This window comes from Erinaceus europaeus, chromosome 1 (assembly GCF_950295315.1).
Source record: "Erinaceus europaeus chromosome 1, mEriEur2.1, whole genome shotgun sequence".
Classification (NCBI taxonomy): domain Eukaryota; kingdom Metazoa; phylum Chordata; class Mammalia; order Eulipotyphla; family Erinaceidae; genus Erinaceus; species Erinaceus europaeus.
The window spans coordinates 6,316,952-6,332,568 of record NC_080162.1 but is presented as its reverse complement, the minus strand read 5'-3'; the positions used below and the strand labels follow the sequence as shown (position 1 = coordinate 6,332,568).

The window sequence follows — 15,617 nt, the reverse complement described above, 5'->3', positions numbered from 1 at the left end:
ACTTTGAATTCTTTCCTCATCCTGTTGGCATCAAGGTTTAGTCCTAGCAGTTTTCTTTAATGTTTTTAAATGGTAGTCTTAGTGGTATATGGAGAAATGAACTGGTTATTAACTCTCACAGTGAGGATTTGGTGTTCTGGCCAAGGAAGTGCTACTAGACTTGCTTCATGTGTGGACATTAGGTCTAGTCTTCTGTTCTTGGAGTTACTCAGGAGTTCATGAGTTAAATGTTGAGTTTACAGAAGTCAGTAAAATTCCTTTTTAAATCCAAGCTTCCATCAGTGCCATGTTTTTGTTTGTTTTTTGTTTCCAGGATTATTTGTGGGTCTCCGTGCTTGCACTACAAATCCACTGGTCCTGGTGGCCATTTTTCCATTATTCTTGTTGCTATGGTTGTTGTTGGTGCTGCTGCTACTGTTGTTGTTGAATAGGACAGAGAGAAACTGAGAGAAGAGGAGGAGACAGAGGCAGAGATAGAAACATGGACATCCGCAGACCTGCTTCACTGCTTATAAAGTGAGCCCCCTGCAGGTGGGGAGGCAGAGGCTTGAACTGGGACGCTTACATCATTCCTTGCACTATGCACTGTCTGTGCTACCCCCCAGCCCCTACTGCTATGATTTTTATATTCCTGATTTCACTTATTGATTCTACACATAATATATGAGAATATAAATAATTTATAAATTTAATATGTTTATATAAGGAGGATACCAGTTAACTGTTAAAACATAATCAAGCCCAGAGGTCCAACTTAGAGCCTCTTGAATGCAAGTACTTTGCTCTATCCACTGGGAAACCTCTCTGGATTCTTGGGTGTTCTTTTTCTCATTTTCTTAATGCTGTGGGAGGGATCAAAATCAAGGTATCACACATATGTGCTGCTACTTAGCCAGAACCATAACCAGCCGGGATAGCCTGAGGGTACTTCTTCCCAAGCTAGTGCTCTCTGGCTTGGAGAGAACTCAACTGGAGCCGATCTAGGCTGCTGCGTGGGAGAGGGATCAGGAACTCGTGCCGCACCAACTTTGCAGGAGATGCACTCTGGAACTCTCGGAGCCGGAAAGCAATTTCCAAGTGTCTTTAATCAGAAGAGCAGCTGTTTTTATACTCTCCAAGTAGGGTGGAAACAGGATGTGATATAGAGAGGGTGGAGAGAAAAGTGACTGGTGAAAATCAGAGTGTGACAAGGAGGGGGCGGAACAGGCGAGAATCCTATCACTGAACCACCAATGCCCTGGAGGGAGTGCTTTATGTAAATGTAAAAGTGATTTATGTAAATAGACCAAAGCTTTGAATGGTATCAGTAAATCCCTATATAGGCATATGGTTAAGCAGAAGCCAGGGGGCGGTGGCATACTACCCAACAATAACTCTATTTTACTTTATAGTCTGTGAGAGGAAAAAGAAGAGAGAAAGAAAGAGAAGTGGATATCACAAGACCATTCCACCATTTATCATTTTTATCATATATTCTGCTATGTAGTCTCAAGACCTCATCCATGTCTCATACATGGAAACCATACACTTTGACTGGTGAGCCACCTTCTGGGTCTGAGAGCATAATTAGCCAAAAGAGTCTAACATTAGAGAGACTTAGCACTAACCCACCCCTCTATATGGCACTCAGGATGGAACCCAGGCCTCAAGCATGCAAAGTGTGCACTGTACTAGGAAGCGTCTCCATTACAGCCTTTACTCACTCCCACCCCCTAAAGAAAGCTGGCAGATGTTTTAGCTATAATTTACTCTTATATTCACAGGAATGTTAGTCCTGATGGTTAGTTTGGCATCACAAATTGTAGTTTTTAAAAAATATTGATTTATTCCCTTTTGTTGACTTTGTTGTTTACTATTGTATTTATTATTGTTGTTGTTATTGATATTGTCGTTGTTGGATAGGACAGAGAGAAATGGAGAGAGGTGGGGAAAACAGTGTTGTTTTCGATGGGTTATGTTGTTTTCGCCGGGCTGGCTTCACGGGCCGGTAACAGATGACCAGGGACTTATGGTTGAGCTGTAGGCAGTATCTCTTTATTCATGCAGGACACAGCACAATCTAAGACGAGCTAAGCTAAACTCAAGTTCCCTAAATCTCACAATGCTGTCTTTATATATACTTGCCAAGTAGGGTGGAAACAGGATGTGACATAGAGAGGTTGGAGAGAAAAGTGACTGGTGAAAATCAGAGTGTGACGAGGGGGCGGAGCAGGCGAGAATCCTATCACTGAACCACCAATGCCCTGGAGGGAGGGTGGTGCTTGTTAACAGTGGTTATGTAAATAGAATAGTGTTAAGCAGGGGGGATTTAAACCAAATGAAACAGAAGGGGTCTCATGCATACCAACGAAACAGAGAGGGGGAGAGAAAGATAGACACCCACAGACCTGCTTCACCACTTGTGAAGCTACTCTCCTGCAGGTGGGGAGCCAGGGCTGGAACCAGGTCCTTAAACAGGTCCTGTGCTTTGCGCCACCTGTGCTTAACCCTCTGTGTTGTGCTACCGCCCATCTCCCAACAAATGCAGCTCTAATGTGAGATCCATGAGGCTATTCAACCAAATATATATGTGATAATGAGAAGTTACTAATCTCCCTCTGCTTCCATTTCATACAGAACAATAACAGTCAAACTTACACAGTGGAAATGATGCTATGAGATAATGTATGGAAAGCATTACTAGCACTGGGGAAAGTGTGTAAGTGTTCAATAAATGTTAGCTTGAAGCAGTAGTAATGCTATTATACAAATAATGCAAACTAACATTGTATTTGCAAGAGCACTGAACAGTTGACTTGAAACTGATCCAGACGCTGAGTGGATTTAAGAGCTTCAGTGGCTCTGGAATGATGGGGGGGGGGAATTCTAGTTGCAGTTAAGGGATGACTATAATGTATAAGTTAGAGATACTGATTGTAGAAAAAAAAATCTGGAGGATTTAGCTGTGAAAAACAGAGACAGAAACTATGGGTATAGTGTCAATGTGGCCATATAAAAAGAAATCCCATTTTGTTTTAATTACAAAGACACAGGTGTTTATAATCTGTAGAAATAAAGGTTGAAAGGATAGACACAAAGAAGTGTAGCATTTACTGCAGAATAGATGGGAGAGATTCAGATCAAAGCATAAAGTACTTAGAATAGGAACAAAATATCCAACTGTTCTGAAATTTGATGAAAGTCAGGGACCCTTAGTGAAGATAGTTAAAATAGTCAGGTAGTTTTTAGTTATAGAATGAGAAGTTAGTAAATGTCATGCTTGATATCTTTCATTTTTACATGAATTCTAGTTTCCTTATCAATGGAAGAGATTGAAAAAAAAATGTGGTCTGAAGAACAGGATGAAATGTTGGTGTATGATAAAATATATGCAGTTTATAGAGACCAAAGCTATCTTTGAATTTAGAAGCCATGCGCTCAAGTAACCATAATCTTGATTGTTTGATGTCTTTTAAAAAGATTTTATTTATTCATTTATTTATTTATTTGTTTACTTAGTACTGAAAAAAAAATAGGTGAAGAGAGAGAAAGAACCAAATATCTGGTACATGTGCTACCAGGAATTGAACTCCAAAGTTCATGCTTGAGAATCTAGTGCTTTATGTAATATATCACTTCCTGGATCACATAATTATTTATTCCATTACTTAATTAATTTGGTTGATGGCTACAATTATTCAAGATGAGAAACTTCTAGGTGTTTAGGAAGGACAGAAAATGAGAATAATATAACTTACTATGATATGTATGATACAAACAAGAGCTATATAATTCCTGAATTAAAAAGAACAGATGGGACACTGATGATCTAGACATTCATTGATATCACGGAAGAGACTTTGTAATAAGGGCATTTTTTTTTTTTTGGTCAAAACTACATATTTTCATAAATACTGGATCCAGTGCTAGTGAACAGATGCTTATGTTTTATTCATTGGCTTCTCAAACACAGAGTGAACAGGGAAAGAAAAGAAATGAAAGCAAAGTAAATTTATCTAGCTACATTTTCATTGTCATAATTTCATAAATTGACTACAGTTAAATGAAGTTGCTAGCTTATTGATATTGGAGCAATGCAAAGAATTTTCATGAACCAAGTAATCACTATGGCTTTATAGTGACCTTATATTTTCTTTAATATACTTCTATTTTAAAACATGAAAGTTAGACCTAAACAACAAAATATTATATGTCAAACAGAAAACAATATTCATTGTGGTCATATCAATATAAAGTTCAAAAATAGGTAAGATTTAGTCCATGGCATCAGAAATAAGTTTGGGAAGTCAGTTCTGTAAAAAAAATATATGAAAGACATTTTGATACTGTTTTATTCCTTGGCAATGGTGCTATTTACATTCATGTACTTACTTTGCAAAATGTTACTGAACTGTAGACAAATGATTTGTGCATTGTAAGTTTTTATAATTTTTAAAAATTTTTTATATTTATTTATTTTCCCTTTTGTTGTCGTTGTTTATTTTTTAATTTTTGTTGTAGTTATTATTGTCGTTGTTATTCATGTCATTGTTAGATAGGACAGAGAGAAATGGATAGAGTGCGGGAAGAAAGAGAGGGGGAGAGAAAGACACCTGCAGACCTGCTTCACCACCTGTGAAGCGACTCCCTTGCAGGTGGGGACCCAGGAGCTTGAACCTGGATCCTTACTCCTGTCCTGGCACTTTGCGCCACCTGTGCTTAATCTGCTGCACTACTGCCCGACTCCCACATTGTAAGTTTTATACTTCTATGAGGCCTGCTTTAACAGTAAGATGATTATTTCTATGAGAATCCTCTTGTTAGTTTTAAGTTAAAGAATATTAGTCAACCAATTTCTTTTCCATTTTATTGGGGGATTAATATTTTACAGAACAGTTGTTAATACATGAGCACTGTTTCTCCACTCTGCAAAAATACTATCACTCACAACCTAGGACTGTACATCCCATAAAACCCCGCTCTTCTACTTCTTCCAGAGTCCCTTGCTTTGGTGCAGTACAATATTCCCAGCCTAAGATTCACCCTGTGATCTCCCTTTATGACCCTCTCTCCTGAGTTCACCTACAAATGACGTCCTCCAGTACTCATTCCTCTCTTTCTGATTCCTTTCACCTAACACTTTTCCTTGCAGGTTCCATCCACGATGAGGCAGAGAGTGGGGTTTTAAAGCTTCTTATCTCATGTCTAGTTCTGTGATAGTTGGCTTCGATTCGCCAGTTTTGATCACATCACTCTGTCCATTATGACCTCACTTTTCCTATATCTTTGCTTTCTTCTTTTGTTGCTGTTTGTGTTACTGGATCTTTTCCACCCTGATCACCTAAACCAGAGTTCTAGTTTCTGCTTCTTTTTATGTAGGACTCCTTTCATTACTTTTGTTTTTTTCAAGGCTAGATTATTGGTTGTGAATTGGGAAGGTTTTCATTTCTCTTTCATACTTGAATAATAATCTGGAAGGGTAGAATATTCATGGCTGGCAATTTTTAATTTTAATACTGTAAATATGCCACTCCACCCTTTCTTGACTCCAAGGTTTATGATGAAAATCTTATGGTTCTTGTTGTTTTCGACGGGTTATGTTGTTTTCGCCGGGCTGGCTTCACGGGCGGGTAACAGACGACCAGGGACTCATGGCTGGGTTGTAGGCAGTATCTCTTTATTCATGCAGGGCGCAGCACAACCTAAGATGAGCTAAGCTAAACTCGAGGTACAGTACTCTAAAACTCACAATGCTGTCTTTATATATACTTGCCAAGTAGGGTGGAAACAGGATGTGACATAGAGAGGGTGGAGAGAAAAGTGACTGGTGAAAATCAGAGTGTGACAAAGAGGGGATCAGGGTGTGACAAGGAGGGGGGGTGGAGCAAAAACATATCATGAAACAGTGGGGATTGAACCACAAATGCCCTGGAGGGAGGTGCTTGTTAACAGCGGTTATGTAAATAGAATGAAGTGGTTATGTAAATAGAATAGTGTTAAGCAGGGGGGATTTAAACCAAATGAAACAGAAGGGGTCTCATGCATACCAACAGTTCTATCTCTGAAAGTCAGAGTCTTCTTTTCCATAGCAGCCCGAGACATTTTTTTTCTCTTGTCCTTGCTTCTGGATAGTTTTTTTTTTTGTTTGTTTGTTTTTTTAATGGTGTGTCTTGATGTGGGATATTTGGATGCAGGAATTTGGCTATTCACACTTTTTCCTAGATTTCTATATTTTGACCCTCTCCCAGGTGTGCAAAATTTTCTTTTATTATTCCTTTGGCTATATTCTCTGTTCCTCTTCCTTCTCTTTGCCCTCAGGTCTCCTAATAACTCACGTTCATTTTTTTTTTTCCTGCTAGAGATTGCTATTTCAGAGAATTGCTTCATTTTTCATGAGCATTTCCTCTCCAGAAGTTTTGTACTCAGAGAGTGTGGTACTCAAATCTAGCTCTGATATTCTCTCCTCGAGCTGATTTATTTTATGTACTTGGCCTTAATGTAAATCTCAACTCCACCCAAAGTATTCTTCATATCCGAAAGTCCTTTGGGAGTTTTCTTTGTGAGTCTTGTAGCTCCTTGTTGAAATGATTAGAATCTTTAAAAAAAATTTTTTTTTAAAGTACAGTCACCTCCCCAGTGTTTTATTTTATTTTATTTATTTATTCCCTTTTGTTGCCCTTGTTGTTTTATTGTTGTAGTTATCATTGGATAGGACAGAGAGAAATGGAGAGAGGAGGGGAAGACAGAGAGGGGGAGAGAAAGATAGACACCTGCAGACCTGCTTCACCGCCTGTGAAGCGACTCCCCTGCAGGTGGGGAGCGGGCTCGAATGCGATCCTTATGCCAGTGCTTGTGCTTTGAGCCACCTGCGCTTAACCCGCTGCGCTACAGCCCAACTCCCGATTACAGTCTTGAATCACCTTCACAATAAGCTTCCTTAATTCAAATTTAGACTTATTTTTCAAATCTTTGTGAACTGTTGAATTTTTTTCCCCCCAGGTTTTGTTTAAGCATGCTTTGTGTCGTTCACCCAGCAGGTGGCTCTGTTGGGCAGGGAGGGTTTAGACAAAATGGATTCTTGCTGCCTTGTTTCAGACAGCATTCTGGTCTCTGGGTAGGCTGCATGCACAGTTTTACTTTCCACCCAGGTCAAACCCCTGTTTAGCTGTGTGTCTACTGCAATGGCACTATCTTCCCACTGCTAGATGCTGACTCCTGGTTCAAACTGATTTTGCCTTCAAAGTTTGTGACTTGACCCGTATAATGTGTACCTGGACCTACCTATTGCTCAATGAATTTTTTTCAAATGTGAGGAGCCAGGTTTTTTAAATTTATTTATTCCCTTTTGTTGCCCTTGCTGTTTTATTGTTGTAGTTATTATTTTTTTATTTCTTTATTGGGGAATTAATGTTTTACATTCAACAGTAAATGCAATAGTTTGTACATGCATAACATTTCCAGGTATTTTTTTTTATCACTGCTCTTGTTGTTAATGAGTCAGACCTGAATTTTATGTTTCTGCTGGATTATTTTCCTTGGTTCTTACGTTATGCTTTATGGATTTCAAGTTCCAAAAGGAAAAAAAAATGCAACTGTTTTTTAAATGAGTATATGACCTCATATTAAAATCTGTGGTTCCTCTAACATCCAAACTAATTTATTGACACATGAGTACAATTTCTCATTGTCTTGTGACAGGTATCTGCAAAACATTCTCGCCACAATCTAGGTCCTTTTCCACTGTCCTAATCCAGGACCACAAAACAAATTCATCAATAAGATTTGCTTTATTAAGTAAACATTTTTGTTTAGTTCATATAATGTGAAGAAAAATTATAATTATTAAATGTATGGTATTTAATAACAGAATTGGGAAAATAAAAATAATTGCATGAAGATAAAATAGTAATTAAAACATATGATTTACACAAAGGGTAGGATAGAGATAAAATTCTGGACTTGAAAGCACAAAGTCTCAAATTTGACACCTGGATATGCCAGAATGTTCCCCTGGTTGTTACGTCTCTCCCTTTCTTTCTTTCTTTCTTTTCTTTTTTTTTTTTTTTTGAATTTTGTTCCTCTGATTTTTATTTTTTTAATTTATTTTTTATTTAAGAAAGGATAAGTTAACAAAACCATAGGGTAGGAAGGGTACAACTCCACACAATTCCCACCACCCAATCTCCATATCCCACCCCCTCCCCTGATAGCTTTCCCATTCTCTATCCCTCTGGGAGCATGGACCCAGGGTCATTGTGGGTTGCAGAAGGTAGAAGGTCTGGCTTCTGTAATTGCTTCCCCGCTGAACATGGACGTTGACTGGTCAGTCCATACTCCCAGTCTGCCTCTCTCTTTCCCTAGTAGAGTGGGTCTCTGGGGAAGCTGAGCTCCAGGACACATTGGTAGGGTCTTCAGTCCAGGGAAGCCTGGCCAGCATCCTGATGGCATCTGGAACCTGGTGGCTGAAAAGAGAGTTAACATACAAAGCCAAACAAATTGTTGAGCAATCATGGACCCAAAGGTTGGAATAGTGGGGAGGAAGTGTTGGGGGGGTACTCGCTGCAAACTCTAGTGTACTTCTGCTTTCAGGTATATATTTTGCACTAGTTTATGGATACGTGTGAACATATGCTCTCTCTCACAGAAACTGGTATATATCTAGGTTTTGGGACTTTGTTAGAAAGTGAACCACCTGGGATGGAATTAGAGAATACTATGAAAGGAAAGGTCTCACCCGAGTAATGAAGCTGAAGGGTTGTCATTCCACATGTGAAGTCTCTGGACACAGTCTGAGCTGAAGCATGTTGAGGTGGCAATCGTTGCATTGATTAGGTTGTGATCAGCAGATGCAGTATTATTTGATATGGATTGGGAGAGGCATGCGGGAAAGTTCTCCCTTTCTTGCTATCTCTATGTCTCTATCTATCTATGTCCCTATCTATCATCTATCTATGTCTCTATCTATGTCCCTATCTATCATCTATCTACCTACCTACCTACCTAATCTATCTACCTAATTTGTCATCACATATCCATGATATATTATCAACCATCAGTCTCATGTGAAATAAAAAATAAATCATCAAAAGTATGTAAAACTTACGTACCTCAAACCATGAATAAAGTGTATAGGTATGAACTATATAAATTCACTGAGATTTTCATTTTTATAAACCTCTTCCTCTACCACATATTTTAGTATAAAATAATCTTCAAGTTACACCTTGACTTTCAAATTGAACAAAACACAGAGAGTCAGATTGACACAGTATATGCAAAGCTTTATTTTGCAACATTCTAAGCATTTATTTATTTTAAAATTCTAAGTGATAAAAAGGTTTTACATGTAGATTATATGTAGGTATCATCAGGAAGATTTAATGATTAATCAGGATACAGGGTGATAAAAAAGGAAGTGAATTAATACTCTAATTTATCTAATTATGACTTGGCATTAACAAATTGGAAGCTCTTCATACATCTCTGGGTTTATTCGTTAAAGGCTCTCAACTCTTATTTTATATAGTCGGTACCATGATAGTAACAGTTTTTACTTTCTCATTAGGAAATAAGGGATTTCAAAACCAGTTACATGTTATATTATTGTACCAAACAATGGTTACACAAACTACCAGTTTCATCCATAAACCAACGTAGATCACAGTACTGAGCTTAACCAATCACACAAGCCACAGCTAAAACATTTGATTCACTGACTAAACTCTTTTAATGTCTATGCGATTTGCATCCAAGGTTGAGTAGTCATTTCCATGCTCAGGACAGTCATACCACTGTGGATTTAAAAACCTATGAATCTAAATGACAATCCCCAGTAAAGTACATAGTAGCAAACATTCATGTGTTCTTAGGCAAGAAGTAGCTTACAATTAGAAAGAAGTACTTTAACAAAAGTGCTTTTGTCCTCTTCTAAACTGTTGTGTGTTTTTGTCTTCCTCCTAAGGCTACTGATAAAGATACTGGCAATTATAGTGCCATGGCTTACAGACTCATCATACCACCGATAAAAGAGGGGAAAGAAGGCTTTGTGGTGGAAACATATACAGGGCTTATCAAAACTGCCATGCTCTTCCATAATATGAGGAGGTCCTACTTCAAGTTTCAAGTCATTGCAACTGACGACTATGGGAAAGGACTAACTGGCAAAGCAGATGTACTTGTAAGTAAATGCACTTTTAGATAACAGGGGTTACATGCAGTCAAGAGAGAGAAGCCAGCCAGTGACACACCAGGTTGAGTGTGTGAATTACCAAGGACAAGTATCCTGGTTCAAGCCCCAGGTGCCCCCTACTGGAGGGAAAGCTTCCTAAGTGGTGAAGCAGTGCTACAAGTCCCTCTCTCTCTCTCTCTCTCTCTCTCTCTCTCTCTCTCCCAAGTTCTCTAGTCCTGTTAAATAAAAGAGGATTTTTTTTTTTAACCAGCTCACTGCTCAGTTCTGGTTTATGGTAGGGCAGGGGATTGAACCTGGAACTTGGGAGCCTCAGGCATGAGTCTCTGCATAACCATTATGCTATTTACCCCTGCCCGAGAAAATAATTTATAAAAGAATAGTCATGGATTTCAGGAGCACTGGATACATGCTGCAGTCACTGAGACTCAGTGATAAACTTGTTGACAATAAAAATTAAAGAAAAAAATAATAAAATAAATGAAAAAATAAATACAAGCTAGAGTGGCCAAGGTTTTTTTTTTTTAATTTATTTTTTATTTAAGAAAGGATAAATTAACAAAACCATAGGGTAGGAGGGGTACAACTCCACACAATTCCCACCACCCAGTCTCCATATCCCACCCCCTCCCCTGATAGCTTTCCCATTCTCTATCCCTCTGGGAGCATGGACCCAGGGTCATTGTGGGTTGCAGAAGGTTGAAGGTCTGGCTTCTGTAATTGCTTCCTCACTGAACATGGGCGTTGACTGGTTGGTCCATACTCCCAGTCAGCATCTCTCTTTCTCTAGTAGGGTGGGTCTCTGGGGAAGCTGAGCTCCAGGACACATTGGTGGGGTCTTCAGTCCAGGGAAGCCTGGCCGGCATCCTGATAGCATCTGGAACCTGGTGGCTGAAAAGAGAGTGAACATACAAAGCCAAACAAATTGTTGAGCAATCATGGACCCAAAGCTTGGAATAGTGGTGAGGAAGTGTTAGGGGGTTACTCACTGTAAACTCTAGTGTACTTTCACTTTCAGGTATATATTTTGCACTAGTCTATGGATACATGTGAACATATGCTCTCTCTCACAGAACCTGGTATATATCTAAGTTTTGGGACTTTGTTTGAAAGTGAACCACCTAGGATGGAATTAGCGTATACTATGAAGGGAAAGGTCTCACCCAAGTAATGAAGCTGAAGGTTGTCATTCCACATGTGAAGTCTCTGGACACAGTCTGAGCTGAAGCATGTTGAGGTGGCAATCGTTGTATTGATTAGGTTGCGATCAGCAGATGCAGTATTATTTGGTATGGATTGGGAGAGTTATGAGGGAAAGTGGGCCCTATCCTAAGGTTCCCGGACTGGGGGAAATATAGGTTCTATAGTGAAGATATGAGGTTCCTGCTGTCTTAGCGTTCAAAAAGACAAAGGATAGTTAATGCCATCATCACATTATTTGGTAATTGGGTTAACTTTGAAAAGTCCTTTTGTTAGGGTTTCTGTATAGTACCCAGTATCTTGTATGTAGCTGTGCCATTGGTTGCTTCTGATCTACTTGGTCTAGGCTTTTGAGAGAGTCCGCATATCAAATGCACAGCCAATATATTAAAAAGACTTAGTCTGTGTTTTAAAAACTTGGAGACATACAATTAATTTTCCCCTCTCATATTAGTTAACTAGTGATTTATATGACTACACTTTACTAGGAGTGTACATAAACTCCATTCCCACGACCAAAAGACTGTGACCCATCCCTCCCACCCACCCCCACTCCCCACTGGCCCAGGAAGCTGCATGTCTACCCCTCACCACAGGGTTTTTACTTTGGTGCCCTACTTTCAATTTAGTCAGATCCTGCATTTAGTTTCCCTTTCAGATCTTCTTTCTCAACTTCTGTTGATGAGTGGGATCAACCCATACTCATCTTTATATTTCTGACTTAGCTCATTTAACATAATTCCTTCTAGCTCTGTCCAAGATGGGTCAGAGAAGGTGGGTTCATTGTTCTTGATGGCTGCATAGTATTCCATTGTGTAAATATACCACAGCTTTCTCAGCCACTCATCTGTTGTTGGGCACCTGGGTTGCTTCCAGGTTTTAGCTATTATAATTTTTTTTGTAGTTTTCTTTTTTTAAAATTTTTTATTAAGAAAGGATTAATGAACAAAAACATAAGGTAGGAGGGGTACAACTCCACACAATTCCCACCACCCAATCCCCATAATCCACCCCTCCCATGATATCTTTCCCATTCTCTAGCCCTCTGGGAGCATGGACCCAGGGTCGTTGAGGGTTGCAGAAGGTAGAAGGTCTGGCTTCTGTAATTGCTTCCCCGCTGAACATGGGCGTTGACTGGTAGGTCCATACTCCCAGTCTGCCTCTCTCTTTCCCTAGTAGGGTGTGCCTCTGGGGAAGCTGAACTCCAGGACACATTGGTGGGGTCTTCAATTCAGGGAAGCCTAGCCAGCATCTGGTGGCATCTGGAACCTGGTTGAAAAGAGAGTTAACATACGAAGCCAAACAATTTGTTGAGCAATCATGGATCCCAAGCTTGGAATAGTGGAGAGGAAGTGTTAGGGAGGTACTCACTGCAAACTCCAGTGTACTTCTACTTTCAGGTATATATTTTGCAGTAGTTTATGGATACGTGTGAACATAAGTTCTCTCTCACAGAAACTGGTGTATATCTAGGTTATGGGACTTTGTTAGAAAGTGACCTACCTGAGATGAAATTAGAGTGTACTATAAAAGGAAAGGTCTCACCCGAGTAATGAAGCTGAAGGGTTGTCATTCCACACGTGAAGTCTCTGGATACAGTCTGAGGTGAAGCATGTTGAGGTGGCAATCGTTGCGTTGGTTAGGTTGTGATCGGCGGATACAATATTATTTGGTTTGGATTGGGCTATTATAAATTTTTAAGTTACATGTCTTTTGTATTTATATGAAATAGGTTTCTTAAAACAAATATGATCAGCTTCACTTAAGTTTTTTTTTCATTATTGGGAGGGTTAATGATTTAAAGTCAACAGTAAAATACAGTAGTTATTTTTTAACACTTAATTTTTTTAAATTATCTTCAGTTATTTATTAGAGAGTGACAGCCAGATATTGAGAGGGGAAGGGCAGACAGAGGGGAAGAAGACAGAGACACCTGTACCACAGCTTTACCACCTGCAAATCTTTCTCCTTGCAGGTGGGAACCAGGGGCTTGAACCTGTGTCCTTGTCCATTGTGTAGCATGTGTTCAAACAGGTGTGTCTCCACTCAGCCCCCAAATACAGTAGTTTATACGTGTGTAACACTTCTCAATTTTTCTTTCCTTAGGTTTGTAATAGTTATAATTTAGGACAGAAAACTACACTTTTGGACTTGCTTATATTTTTTTTTGTTTGGGAAATGCAAAGTACTATATTTTAAATATTATTGTGAGAGCATGATCATAAGTATTAAAATTTTATTTGATCCTCAGATAAAATTATAGTCGTAAAGTTATGATTTTAAAATGCAACAAGTAGTTGTGTTGTATGAATTAAGCTGTGTGAAATTTTATTGCTGTCTAACTTTACTTTTTGCCCCTTGTAATTAATAAAACAAAAGTAGATATTTTGTTGTTGATTTTTTGTCACAATAGGATATTATTCTTTACATACAATCCTCATTAATGACAGTGATGACCCTTGAGTTAGTTACACTTGGCTTCGGTCAACTTCACTTTTAGTTTCTTTTTCACCAGTTGTACACAAACTCAGTAATTTACCATTTCCAGCAGCAATTTGATATTGACTTTCATTCAAAATAATCGACATCATTGTATCTACATAATGAAATCACTACCAACCCTGAAGAGAGGGTTATTTGACTATTTTCTCTGGTGAATTTATTAAATGTTATAGACTTATTGTTGGAAATTCTGTTATGAAAAATAGAATCAAGTCTAATTTGTCTTTGTTCTATGTAACTTATTATTATTATTTTTACAATATTAATTTAGTTCACTGTACAAGTTGACTTAAAAATATCTGCAGGCTAGAAACATACTTCCTAGATTATGGTGAAGACACATTGACATTTCACATTACTGTGCTGGATAAGAAGGCTGAAATGTCCTCATTTATAATTATAAAATTTCAGTAAACATAGGTGATTTAATAATTCAACACATAGTTACGACTGAGGTTAATAGAATTTTTTGACCAATTTAAGATCTGGGAATTTATATACAAAATAATGTGATCTGTTAGCTTCCTGTTACTTAAGATACACACATGGTGTAATGTGAAGCATCACTAGGACAAATAGTATAAAAAGTGTGGCTGCAGGGACAGTGGTTTTCATGCCTGAGTCTCTGACATCCCAAGTGTGATCCCCAGTGCCATAGTCAGCCAGAGCAGAGAAGTGCTCTGGTGTTTCTTTCTGGGGGAGGAGGGTGGGAAAGGAGGGAAGGGACAGAGGAGGAGAAGGGAGGGTGAAAGGGAGGGACAAAGAGGAGGGAAAAGAGAGAGGGGGAGGGGAAAGAGGAAGACAGGGGGAGGAGGGAAGGATGGGGGAGGAGGAAGAGGGAGAGGGGGGAGGAAGGGGAGGAAGAAGAGAGGGGAGGGGAGAAAGAGGAAGGAGGAACAAAGGGGGTGGGAAGGAAGGGGAATAGGGAGGGGAGGGGAACTGGAAAAAGGGGAGGGGAAGAAATGGAGAGAAGGGGGAAGGAGAGAAAGGGAAAGGGAAAAGCAGATTACGTTAAAAATATTTCTGCATTTCCTAAAAATCAATAGGTAACTACAGAAAAGAGTATAGTCTTAGTGAAAAAATGTACAATTTCAAATTTTGATTAAAACATTTTTCTTAATGCAAATTTGATTTTTTCCTGTTGCCAATACTGCTCCCCCTGCCTGGTTAGTCACTTTGGTTTATGTGATTTTTTTTTTCTCTCCACAGTTATGCATCTTTATGTTACCTTTCTCCACCATTAAAACTATGCTGAGAGTGTCCCTTGAATATGTAGAAAATTCGCCTTTTTCTAATCAGAGGCTAATATCCCACATGATCTAACCTCCAAGGGTTCCAGTGTGAACACAACTTGCTTTTACTCAGAGTCAGGAGTACTGGGCGTTGTTTTTTTTTTTTTTTTTTTTTTTTTGTTCTTTATACAGTCACACATGCTCTCAATTTAGAATTTTTCACTTGCCCTATCTAAAACACTTCCCCAAATGTTTTAGCCATTACTGTGTTTCTTACCAGTTTAAAATATTTGTAAGGGTGCCGTTCAGAATGAAGTCTATTTAATAGTGCAGTCTACTATGTGGAAACGTTTAAGAGCTAGGGGGCATCCTGGGGGTAACATTTGGTTTTCTTCTGTGGATAATAAATCTACTGTATGTCCAGGAGTTCTTTGCGGATGCAAATGGATAAAATTACACAAAAATTAGAATCCCTCTTTCTTTATTAATATATCTTTATTTATTATTGGGTAGAGACA

At 38.8% G+C, this 15,617-nt stretch overlaps 1 protein-coding gene across 1 annotated transcript in view; it reads left to right on the top strand.

The window, feature by feature from the left end:
- PCDH15 (protocadherin related 15) overlaps positions 1-15,617 on the top strand; it is a 448,902-nt gene that overhangs the window by 387,970 nt on the left and 45,315 nt on the right. Inside the window, exon 22 of the mRNA XM_060189089.1 lies at positions 9,941-10,156. Within this exon, the coding sequence (XP_060045072.1) occupies positions 9,941-10,156 (216 nt within the window). The remainder of the gene's footprint in view (positions 1-9,940; positions 10,157-15,617) is intronic.